The sequence below is a fragment of the Arvicola amphibius genome, chromosome 1 (assembly GCF_903992535.2).
Source record: "Arvicola amphibius chromosome 1, mArvAmp1.2, whole genome shotgun sequence".
Classification (NCBI taxonomy): Eukaryota; Metazoa; Chordata; class Mammalia; order Rodentia; family Cricetidae; genus Arvicola; species Arvicola amphibius.
This window is the reverse complement of record NC_052047.1, coordinates 123,177,231-123,190,241: the sequence shown is the minus strand read 5'-3', so window position 1 is coordinate 123,190,241 and position 13,011 is coordinate 123,177,231. Positions and strand designations below refer to the sequence as shown.

The 13,011-nt window shown below is 44.3% G+C and overlaps 1 protein-coding gene across 2 annotated transcripts in view; it reads right to left on the bottom strand.

Annotated features, from left to right (window-relative positions):
• The window catches only part of Mettl9 (methyltransferase like 9), a 40,513-nt gene extending 30,002 nt beyond the window's left edge, over positions 1–10,511 (bottom strand). Inside the window, exon 1 of one of the 2 annotated variants that reach the window (XM_038322303.1) lies at positions 10,107–10,511. In XM_038322303.1, the coding sequence (XP_038178231.1) occupies positions 10,107–10,271 (165 nt within the window). In that variant the 5' untranslated portion in view covers positions 10,272–10,511. The remainder of the gene's footprint in view (positions 1–10,106) is intronic. The other variant, XM_038322295.1, reaches the window with a different exon arrangement.
• Between the last annotated feature and the right edge of the window lie 2,500 nt (positions 10,512–13,011).

Sequence of the window (13,011 nt, the reverse complement as noted above, 5' to 3'; positions counted from 1 at the left end):
TTCAAACATGAGGGCCTGAGTTCAATGTCCAGAACCCATAAATTCTGAAATTCTAAGTACGCCTTCAATTAAATATTTTCTTTCCTAAGAGTTGCCTTGGTCACGGAGCCTCTTCACAGCAATGGAGTGACAGGCAGTGTTTAGTAAATGGAATATACTGCAAAATAAAAAGGAGTAAAGCTCTTCTCTGTGAAGGCTTCCATGTCCCTCTGGGCCAGTGATGTGACATGAGCCTCATGTCCACAACAGCACCAGCCACCATGCCCGTCAACTGATGAGTAAAAACCCTAAGGGACGCATGCAAGGGAACAGTGTTCAGGCATAAAAAGAATACAGTACAGGCTCATGCTCCAGAAGATGCACCTTGACAACACACTAAGTAAAATAAGCCAGTCATAAGAGATCACAAACTGTATAGTTCAGCTTATTCTATGATACAGAAATCCAGAGACAACAAGCAGATTCTGTGGCCCAGGCCTTGGGCAAAGAGATAGTAGATAGTAGAAACAGGCTTATTAATGGACATAAGGTTTCTTTTGGAGGTAGTAACAAATTCCAAAATTAGGCATTAGTGATGGTTGCACAGCTCTGAAAATACTAGAAACTATTAAATTATATATTTTAAATTTTTTGTGAACTGCAAAGGTAACTCAGTTGATAAGGTGGTTGCCCAGAACCCATGTAAATGAAGAAGCCAGGCATGTGGTGTTAAATTTATAATCCAGTGCTGGGAAGGTAGAGACAGATAAAGTCCTAGGGCTTGCTAGATGGTCAGCCTCGCCCTGCATATTTGGCCAGTGATTGACCATCTCAAAGAGAACAAAGTGGACAACACCTGAGGATGACACCCAAGGTTATTCTGAGTGCCATTTACACTCACAAACATGAATACATATATATTCACACCATTTTCACAGCAAACACACCTACATGTAGGTAGGCAGTTTGATCCTATAGAAATTAAGCAATCAGGAAACACATATGACCTAGTAAACTTCTTAGCATGTAAAATGCAATAATACATAACTGTAATAACAGTCCAAGTGCTCACCATGGTTTCCAAGGCCTTACAAGATTACTGTTCTTTCTTGTCCACAGCCTCACCTCACAACCTGTGCTACCATGATGCTGGGCTCCTCTCTTCTAAAGGCTCCCTTCCCACAGAGATTCCACACAACATTTGTCACTGCCCACTGTGCTCCCTCCTAGTCAGTGTAGCCCAACTTGAGCATTTCTTCCATTTCCCTAAACTTCTAGAATAACTTAAGAGTTCCCTGTACTAATCCCCTTTCATACATCCCATGTGTCTCCTTGGCAACACGAATGCCAGCTGAATAGTGACTGTACACAATTGCATGTTTAACATCTATCCTCACAGACTAAGATTCATAAAGACTGGGAGAATAGCTGACTTCAAAGGAAGACAGAGACAAATGATTTATTTGCCTCTGGCTCTCAAAACAATTACTTCTAAGACTCAGGAAATCTAAATAGGTAGAATCTGGTATCTTTAACAAACTCATGGAGAAAACAAGGATAACCACAGAGACATTCTGTTACTCAGTTGCCAGTTGCTCAAAATCCAGGGTTTCTACAAGAATTTACTTAACCCTATCTTTGCAAACGGTTGTTAAGAGTTATCTACCTACCTACCACAAAACTGCATTATCACACACAAGCAAATATGGAAGGTAGACAGTAAGCACACACAGGTGTCAAGCACCTGACAAATCTTTATGTTGCAATTACACCATAGAACTTTTCATTTTGTTTTTTGAATGGTGTCTTACCCTGTAGTGACCTTTTTTGTTTTAACAAATAAAACTTGCCTGAAGATCAGACTGCAGAGCTAAATCACTAGAGGCCAGGGAGTACTGGCACACCCCTTTAATCCCAGGACTCGGGAGACAGAGGGATCTCTTAGTTCAAGGTTATACCGGGCTACACTGACCCAGTTTAAAAGAGAAACAGAGATAACACAAAGGTGATCCCAGCACTTGGGATCCCACACCTTTAATCCCAGCACTAGGGAGGTAGAGACAAGAATGATATGGCTGGGCAGAGAGAGGAATATAAGGTGGGAGGAGACAGGAGCTCAGTGCAGTCAGAGGCAACAATCTGAAGCAGTCAGGCTGAGGATGCAGACTGAGGATAGGGTCGCCCTCTTGGTCTGAGAATTCTGTAGAGGTAAAAGGTCTCTCTAGTGACTGGCTGCACTGCTTCTCTGATCTCTCAGCTTTCACCCCATACTATCTGACTCCAGGTTTTTATTAAGAACAATTAGAATTTGTGTAACATACCCTGTAGCACAGGTTGGTCTAGAGCTCACTATGTAGCTCAGACTAGAGGCAACTGCCTGCCTCAGCCTCCCAAGCTCTAGAATTACAGACATGAGCCACTTCATGTGGGTTAAACCTCCTCTTTTGAAGAGACAGGAAATCCAGAGACCCAGAGTGCCTTCAGCTGGTTCTAGATCCTATTCGTGTGACTGTGCCAAGAGCATCTTTTACAAAGGGTTCTTGCTTTACTCTACCCAGTGCTGCTTGAAAATAAGCAGGGCTATTCTCCAGTGAAGCTGGTCTGGACAAGTTTGAAGAAATTAATAACTCAATCCAGGCAGTGTATTCCTTTGGGCTGGTGTTTCTCAATCTTGGCACTGCCACTTGGGCCTGGTAACCCTTTGTTACAGATTACCTTTACACATCAGATGCCACTAGCATCACCCCAGTGAACAAAATGTAGCCAGAGAGCAACTGTCACTGCTTGAGAACCTATGAGAACTGGATTTAGCTAGGATGGGAAAATGTGGTCTAAGACTGCTACTGATTACAGGAGGGGCTCACTGGTCTCAAAGCTTGAATTCCAGAAGCAAAAATAAGTTCTGAAACCAAAAGGAACAAGTAGCAATGAGACTAGGATCTGGATTCCAACCTGCAGAGCCCTCAATAAGAAAACTTGCTGAGAAGCCAACAAGAGCCAATCAGTGAGAAGCTACTGCATGCAGTGCTGCACTCCAAACAAGCAGGCTTAAGTGAAAGCTCTACAGAGCTCCTGACCCGGGTGGCCGCCTAGAGGTCAAATTCTTTGCATGCATGTTCCTCAATGGCTACAGAGACAAAGGTGCATTGGGCAAGAATAAAATACTACCCTTAATACATTTCATGGTGGAAAGGCTATGCACCAATGTTGAGACCACAATGGCTAAAAGGGCATTTCATTATCACCCTCCTTTAAGGGTCTGTGATCTTACTAATCAAGTAAACTTTGAAATCCAACCAACCCACCAATGCCAGGCACAGTAGACTGTGATAACAACACCTCTGTAAAACTATAGTAACTAGCAATATTGTCATTACTCGCACAAGACTGCCAGGACAGTAATAACTTGACAAATAATAAAGAGCCAAATTGGATAGGTGACAATAGCATGGTGGGGTTTCTGACAATATTACTAAATCAAGATAATGAGACATGAGGTCATACGGTCTTTCAAAACGTCTTCATGGTAGGAGAGATGGCTCAGTGGGGAAGAGCAATTGCTGTGCCCACATGAGGTGAAACCCCAGGCCCACATATAAGAAGCCAGGCAGTCCAGCCACACCATGGTCTTGAGGGTCAGTGAGAGGCCCTGTTTGTTCAAGGACACAGGCAGAGTGACAGAAGAATATGCCAATGTCCTCCAGCCTTCATGACTACACACTGCATATACCACACACATACACTCACTACACACACAAAAAAGCTTCACTAAGCACATGTACATTTCTTAATATTTATATAACCTGGTTGATGAGTCACTATTAGAGTAAAGGAAATGCAGCTTCTCTGTGAAACTACAGCTAATTGTCAAGGCTAATGGACACAGTTAAAAGTTTCTCTAAAATTGTTTTCTGGAATTTCCACCAACCAAATACATGCTATACAATGAATAGTCTTTTCTTTCAAAATACAAAAAAATTGAACACACCAAAAGAACTTGAAAATTATAAAACATGGCTTATTGACTTTATATAGTGTGACAAAATAAAATATCTGGTCTTTTCCCCCATATTCCTGGTATAGAGCTCCTAAAACTTCTGAGAAACCTTCCTGGTGATAAGAATGTCTTTTTGAGACTGGAAAGATGGCTCAGTGGTTAAGATCACTTACTGCTTTTCCAGAGAACCTAGGCTGGATTCCCAGAACCCAGAAGGTGGCTCACAGCATCCTGTTATAGTTACAGAGGATCCAATACCCTCTTCTGGTCTCCGTGGGATATAGACACACACATGGTACCCAGACACACATGTAGGCAAGACACTCATACACATTAATTAAAAACAAAAATATTCTTTTGTTCATAAGTAAGATGAGAAGGAGGTAAAGTTATGACTAGACAGCTGGAAAATTTTGGTTCTATCCTACATCCCCAAGAACAGAAAAACACTGAATTGAGGTTGGCTAACCATGGTCAATGATTCAATCCATTATGCCTAAGTATGGGAATCATTACAGCAAATTATGAAACCCAGGAGATGGGGTTGCAGGATCCTCTGAACATACAGTCAAGGTGAGGAAAGGCTGAGGACCTGGAACTTGCTGCTGGCCTCTAAAGTGAGTGGCAGTCTGAGAGAACTAGATCCTAAGACCTGTGACTTCTGCCCTTGTGTTGTTGGGCACACAGTGAGTGGTGAGAAATTGAAAAATTGCGAGGCAGGTGGATCTCTGTGAGTTTGAAGCCAGCCTGGTCTACAAGAGCTAGTTCCAGGACAGGCTCCAAAGCTACAGAGAAACCCTGTCTCGAAAAAAACCAAAAATAAACAAAAAAAAATTGAAAAACTGCTTGTTATCAGACACTGAAGGTAAGGAGCCCCCATGCCCGCGCTGTTTTACCAAAGCAGGTCAAACTGAGCAGTCCTACAGCTGTCCAACTCACAGACCACAAATCTTCAAACACAGTGACTCCACAGAGGCCCACTAGAGTGGACGAATTTTCCATTTTCACACAGCCTTCAGAGAACACATGGTTTCCTGGAAGGAGTGATATGAGGTAATGGGACATGCTTGGGGCTCTTACTGAGGCAAAGCTTGATCCCAAACCCAGTACTCCCCAACAACTGACTCTAGTCTCTCACAAGTCTATGAAGAAGAGCTGTAACAGGATTATAAAGCACAACTTACTTAGAAGTTACCAGGTACATGATAATAGCCCTAGTAAGTGTTCATGTCAGAAGGAAACGGCTGGCTGGCCAGGAAGGGGGAATAGGACACAGTTCATACTAATTGTCTGGGCACCCAAATCATTCTCAAAAGAAGTGGGACCCATGAATTTAATGAATAAACATTCTTTCCAATTAGAGAGGTGGTCAGGAAAGGCCCATGAATTACAATCTTTAACGTTAAGGACTCAGAAATTCCATTCCCAGATGCAATGCAATCAGTCTCAAAATTTCACAAATGACACACTCTAAAAGACAGCTCAGGAGTAAATCCAAAACCCACTCACCATTTTTCTAGAAATTTATAACAAGTCAGTTATCTCTTTACCTGAGATGTGTAATGGGGCCGTAGGAATTAGGATACCTCCAAGATATATCAACAATGAGTAAAGAAAGATAGCCCCATGAGGCTGGAGAGTTGGCTGGAGAGTTAAGAGCACTGACTGCCCTTCCAGAGGTCCTGAGTTCAATTCCCAGCAACCACACGGTGGCTCTCACCATCTACAACGAGATCTGTTGTCCTCTTGCGGCATGCAAGCATATATGCAGACAGAACACTACATATATAATCAACAAATAAATAAAAATCTTCAAAAAAGAAAGAAAGACAGAAAGACAGAAATCCCCAAAAGCACTATGGAACAGGAGAAAGATTTGTTTAAGATTCTGGTAATTAAGGCCCATAATTAAATATGTACATGCATATGTCCTGGTTTTAGGTGCATCCTTCTATGAATGATAGCACCTGGTAAGGCCAAGACTGACTGAGAATTTCCCTCTCCCCAATACTGGCCAAAGCTTGTGAGTAAACCTCTGTCCTTCCATCCATTCCTGTCTGCAGAGCACCCAGCAGCATAAACATTAGGCTCCACTAACAATCTCAATGCGCACAATGAAAGGTGCCCACACTTCATAGTGGAGAGCCGTTTATACAGATTAGATCAAGTTGCTTTAGCTTGGACTTAATAAATATATAACTGGCAGTCCTCATTCCAAATACTCTCTCATGATTAGTGTTTTATAATCCTAAAATTTTAACAAAACTCCTGATGGGCGCAACAACAGACTCTTTTTAGTACAGGTTACAGGGTCCTGTAGGGCACTTTCAAAGGGGAACATAATGACCCTTGGCACATTCAGGGAAGGAAGTAATCTTAGTGTTCCATGAAACTGAGGCACGCACTTGTTTAAGGGCTTTAGTAGAGGGTGCAAAGAGGAAAGAAACAGTCTTTAGTATTCGGCTGCAAAGGCTCCCAGCATGGAAGGCAGAGCAGAGACACCAATTCATCAGTCTGTTGGCTAGCTGGCTGATACCCTGAAGCATGGTTAACTCATGCCTGACTTCTGCCAACCTCCACAAGGCAAATGAGGAATAAAGGGACAGGAAACTCAACCTGTCCTTTAGCACATCCGACTCTGGCTGTGACATTCAAGTACTTTTTCATTTGGAAATATATGTTCCAATTCTCTCTTGACTCTATTGTAGAGGCTGGCACAGCAGCTCTGAGCTTATATAAGAAGGTAAAAATAGACTCTTTTTATATGTAAACACTAGGCTTACATGTAACTTGTAATATTAAGTGACTTCTAAATAATTCCACACATTAAATGTTATATGCGAAAAACAAATACAAGTTTTCCACCTGGAGAAAGTGCCGTGGTTTGGAACCAACAAGTTTTATGACAACCTTTCGATCCATCAATTGAGAGGCTGTGGATGACTGTTATTACTAAGAATCTAGTTATTGGGGCCTTGAGAAGCCTTTCAAGTTTCAATAGCTCCATAATGGTTCTTTAACTTTAACACTAGGTAGAATGCACCAAAAAGACTACATCCAAAGGGTTTTATGGTTTCCTATGCTCTGAGTATACTGATAATGAGTGACATCTAGTTCTTGCTGCTTTCTTCTTCTCCCCCAACAAGTCCATCCTCCCATGCTGTGGTTGAGAATCCCACACCGTTGATCAACAAAGCTGGGAATGGGGTGGGGGGGAGACAGACTTTTAAAGATTGGGCAGAGAAAATACTGTTGGATGGTGATTACTTCTTTACCCAAACACACACAAAAGTCCATAGCTGAACCAATGTGGTGGCTCTGTTTCAACAAAACTTGAAGACTCTGATGTTTGAATTTCATGTGAAATTTTTATGTTACAAAATACTATTTTGTACCCCCATTGACAACCATTTAAAAACATGAGGCTATTCTTATTTCACAAGCTACCCAAGTCAATAAAACCAGTTCAGCCTGCTGGTTATGTCCCTTCTCCAGAAGAAGTCCTTCTTCTTGCCAAAGTAAATCATAATCTAGTTCTGCAACTAGCACACCGAAACAAATAATTAGTTTTCAAGCTAAGCCCAACAACTAAACAGCAATTTTTAATGAGTAAACTTCACTCCAGATCTCTCTTAACCAAAAAACCCTGCACCATAAATCCTTTATAAAACACCACCAAGAAAACCTGTGCTAAGATGGTTTAGCCCGAAACTCCTCTTTCATGCAACTCCAAAAGAACCAGATGCGGCTGGCCATGGAACCCACACACCCAAATGAACACCAGAAAACCTCTATAAAACTATTAATTTGAAGGGGAAAACCATTAAAGTTACTTCACAAGCAACAAAGTCATGCAGCAAACCAGGATTCTGAAATATAGAAGAAATAAGTCATGCACTCTGCAGAGACGCAAAAAGGACAGCCTCTCTCTGTTAGCTCATGGTGGCTTCTAGGGGCACCTCCTGGTCATCTTCATCTTTACTCCTGGTCATCTTCATCTTTACTCACAGACATTTCTTTTTCATAACACAAATGTATTCACCTCAAAAATAATGTCTGGCCGGGTTTAGCAGTGGGCACTTAAAATTACCCCAATACTCAGGTCAGTGTAGGATTGTGAAGCTGAGGCCATCCTAAACTACTCAAAACACTAAGGATGGCCAGGCAGTGGTGACGCACCAAACCAAAACAAAACCCTGAGAGCAAGCCAGATGTAATGCTGAACACCTGTAATCCTAGCATTCTGGAAGCTGAGACAGAAAGATTGCTTTGGGTTCAAAGCCAGCCTGGACTACATAGGATTACTAGGACTGCCAGAGCTACAAGGCCGTCTCAAAATTAAATACATAAATAAACAAGGACTATGGATGTGCCTGTGGTACAGTGGTTGCCTGGCATGTACAGGTCCTGGGTTCGATCCTCGGCACCACAGAAATAAATGAATGTATGCAATTAGAAAATGCTCTCTGCTAGAAATACAGAGACAGTGTCCACCAACAGAAACCAGTTTTCAGTTTTTAAAATAAATACAATTTTTTTAAAGATTTCTTTTAAATATCGGTGCGCGCGCATGCGCACGCACAAAGACAGCCAGAGGCATCCAATCCCGCGGGAACTAGAGTTACAAGAGTTGTGAGTTATCTGGCATGGGTGCTGGAAACTGAACAGCACATTCTTTAACTACTGAGCCATCCCATAAGCACAATTTTTATGAGCACTTAAATCAAGTCGCTGCAGTATTCACAAGTGTGATCAACAACTGGGAGACTCAGTCATAATTCTTCATCAAAGAGAATGATTCTTTTTCTATCCAGTCCTTGTTAAAAACAGCATATCCAATTCCTTGTTCCACATGGACATGAGGCATCCTGGTACCTATACAATTTACAGGGTAGTATGTCTATGACACTGAGCTAGAAGAAAGTAGCCCATGGCGATAAATATGGCTATACAACGTAAGATTGTACACTAACTTTATATACACTCAACACCACGAGTGGTCAACTAAAACACCACAATCACTAGGGCATTTTTTTAAATGTAAATCTAGGAATACTTCCAAAAGGGGTCTGAGTATCTATCACCAGTAGAACCGTTTCCGGGATCTGAGTTCCGTTCCAGCATCATAAAAAAAAAAAAACAATGTATCCTAATAGTCAGTAAACAAAACCTAATGTTGCTTTTATACATGAAAAGGTGAGGTCGAAAATAACACGAATAATTCCTTGTTTCTCTCTGTAAAAGCAAGATGTACTAAACTCTGGCTTTTAGAAGCCCAAAGTTTGTCTAAATTCCAAGGCCTCTCTCTTCAATGACTGCAAGGTTAACCGCAAACTACTTACGATCAAATATGGAATACCTCCCTCTTAATTCAACAGCTGACCCATGCATACTTCTTTAAGAGGTACAAACAGATAATTAAAAGACCGTCCAGCCGGTAGAATCCCACGGCTCACGATCTATTAACTACAACAAGAATTCAGCGCTGCACAATTCTGACTTTAAAAACCTCTCACTTTAAACCCTCCTAGTCCTAACCTTTCTGGTCAGCTAACTAAACCCAAGTTTAAAGAACACGTCTCTTAGGCAGAAGAGGAGGGAGGGTTCCTAGGCTGGGAGCCCAGACCTGTCAAACACATTTTTTTAAGTGCTTCGGGAAAATGTCAGCCGAATGGTTCACGAGGCCCGGTTGAATTTCTTTACAACCCTTTGTATGTTCAGAGATTCGGTTAGACAAAAAGAGGGACCGGCTTTCGGTTTTGCTCCTCGAGGGAGGGAAAGGCTGGCCCGGGTGATGGTGGGGGCTGTTTTCTGCTCGGGCCCCGGTGCCAGTTGGGTGGCCCACCCCAAAGTTGCACGGATCCGGAGGCCGGGCGCGGATGCCGCCGGGGGCCTGGGAACAATGCGGGGCTCCGGGGCGCCCACGCTGGGGCCTGGGGAGCTGGGGCAGCGGAGGCCGTACTCTGCCCGCGCCACCGAACAAAAGGCGCCGCGGGGCCAGCGCCCGGGCCGGTAAAAGTTTGTGCGAGGCTGGGGCCGAGGCCCGCGCGCGCCGCCCCGCACAATGGCCCGGGCGAGCGCGGGAAGGCCGAGCGCCACGCCCCCGCTCCGCAGGGCTGCGGCCCAGTACCTGGTGCGTGTCCTTCCCGCCGCCCGCGGCCGCCGCTGGCCCGCCGGGGCCGCTCGTCATGTTCACGTACAGGGAGCGGGAGAGCGGGCTCCGCAGCGTCCACATCCTCCGCGCCAGCCACACGGACGCCAGGCTCAGGCACAGCCAGCCCGCCAACAGTCTCATCGGGGGGCCGCGGCCGCCAGCTCGGATCACCGCCGGGCCCAGGCCCAGGAGGAGGAGGAGGAGCCGCCGCCTCCGGCCACCGCTGTCGCCGCCCGAGCTCGAGCCATCGCCGCCAAGTCGCCCGTGCAGCCCCCTTCGGGGCCGAGGCGGGGGTGGGGGGGAATGGGGGTGTGGGAGGAGCGGCGGGCGGGCGTGCGGCCTTCTCGAGTCCCCCACGGCCCTTCCCTGTCCGGAACGCCAACGCCCCCAGCTCCGGTTTCCACCCGGAGCACGTAAAGACGCAGGAGGGGCGTTCTTCCCCTACCCAATGAGCGGAGGCGGGCCGGCCGGGGAGGCGGGAGAAAGACTCCCTTTCCGCACGCTCCCCGTGGCGGCCGCCTGGGCGCCTAATGGCGGAAGATCTGGGGAGACTTCTGAAAGGGGTTACGAGATTCTCGCCAATCCGAGGTGGGAACCTGCAGGACTTCCGGTCTTTTCTTGCCTTAGTAGTTGCCGATGGGTGCCTCGACCACACCCTGGCGGGATTTTTTACCTAATCGTTCAGATGGACTCCGGGAAGAAGAGACCTCCGTCCCTTTCTTTCCCAAGTCCAGACACACTCAGACCCAGGTCTGTCCGATAGACCAGGCTTTCCCTTCTTGTTACGGGCTTGACTGTCTTGTTAATGATTTCCATCTGGGACCGGAGAGCCTGACTCCCAACTCCAAAAGCCACCCAGTAGCTGTAAAGCAGAGAATCTAGGGGAAAGGGATCCCAGCGCTACTCCCGGCCCCAGGATTCCCAAGCTGAGGAGCTGCTGTCACACGTTTCTTTTTGTGAAGCCATTGTGGGTTGAAACCTCTACCTTTGTTAGAAGCTGATGCTGCTGGAGCACCCAACGAAACATGGGAAATAACACCCTGTTCGACAACGAAGGCCACAAGTTAACCCCTGTCAGGTTTCCTTGAGCTAACAGATGTTGGACCTGTCAAAGTGAGCTCGGGCCCAGGAGAGTTAGCCGGATGTTTCTTTTATCATTTATAGCAGGAAGAAACCTAACAGTGTTTCCAAACTGAAGGGTCATGAGGATTTCCTGTGGCTCAGCTTCCTGCTGCCACACTACAACTAGAGAATGGCCTTTCCTGGGTCTGCTACTCAGACCTTCTTGGGTTTGAAGAAACATGCTTTTCATGTGGTAGCTCCAGAGATTCTGTACATTAATTTTAAGACAATTTTTTTCATTAATTTCATATTACACTAAAGAGATTTTCATTTATGAAAGTGTCGCAAAGATGAGAAGTAAATCATTTCTTACCCACAAACATGTTAGGTGCTAAAGAATGTCTACTTGCCATCTTTCCTTAATTAAGGTATTTTCTTGCCTCATGTGCATAGAACATAACAACAAAAATTGGCCAAATATGAGAGTATACTTTGTAATCTCTCGTTCTAGTATATTCCCTAACATCTCCTTTTTGGGTGTAAAACCAAAAGACCATGCTTTATTAAATTGAGCTCAACCTTCTAGTAGTCCTGGTCCAACATACATGAAGGGAACTATGGCAGTGAGTGCAAATGATTGTATTACATCACCTCTTTGAAGTTCAATAAACTCTTCTATAGCAAAACAGTCTTCATCTTTTTTAAGTAAAGGGGGAAATGTGAGCAACAGGAGTGTGTAAACGGGCGTACATCATTTCTGAAGACAAAGAATACAGAAAACCATGCCCTAACAGTAGATTAAACTTAACTAACTAATCACAGCTCCAAGACGTCAAAATGTGTCATATAAACAAGAAGCAAGGATACATCTGATAGGATCTGAAGTATTAGGGGTCAACTGACAGCTAAGAGAAACCTAACAATTTTTGCTTTATGCCTAAGCAGCTCACCTAGAAAAACTAAATTACCCTCACATTCAAACTACTCAATAATCACAAACTGACCATGTAGGAGTTATCTACATTTGGGAAGCATGGGGAAAAAGCAAAGCACAGCATAATGAAATGAAAAGCAAGTTTGATAGCAAACCTTTTCATAGAAGGTGGTATCCCAGCTCCTGGTTGTTTTAGCCATTCAAGAAGCTTTGCTGTCTCTCCGCTCAGCTTCTTGAATTACAAATCAGGAGGAAGGAAAGCTGCAAGAATAAAATATACTAAGCAGAAGTTCAGATATGCTTCTGGGACAGCCCCCTTACTAGGATTAAAACCTCAGTTATCTGTGATGGGAATAGGAAAAGGCAAAGTTAATACAAAAAGTCAAATATGAGCCAATATCTTTCCAATGTGGTTTTGAAATGCCATCAGTGATATTCAAGGGTCACATATCTGCTATCTCATACTTGCTCACCTCGGGTGTCTAGCCTGGGTTTCTGTTATATCACCAGAAATTGTGGCCGGATTACTTTCCAAATATCCAGGCAAGGGGCTTGTTTCTTAAGCAATAGTTCTCGTCCCCCAACTCTTCCCTTACCTCCCCCTCCCTTTCCCCTCCTTCCTCTAGCCCTTCTCTCCTTTTATCAGTTCTTGCTATTTAGGCTAAGCTGGCCTTGAACTCACAATCATCCCACCTGTGCCTCACAAACACAGAGATCACAAGCATGTGCTGCCACACCTAACTTCATGTTTGCTTTTCAGTTTCAAAACACAATGTGAAAAAAAACACAGAGACTTGGATTTGCAGAAGACATAGAACTGCTGTAGCCTCCCTGTAGAGCTAATGGTCTAAAAAACTCTTGTAATTGAATATTTTGACAGATTTT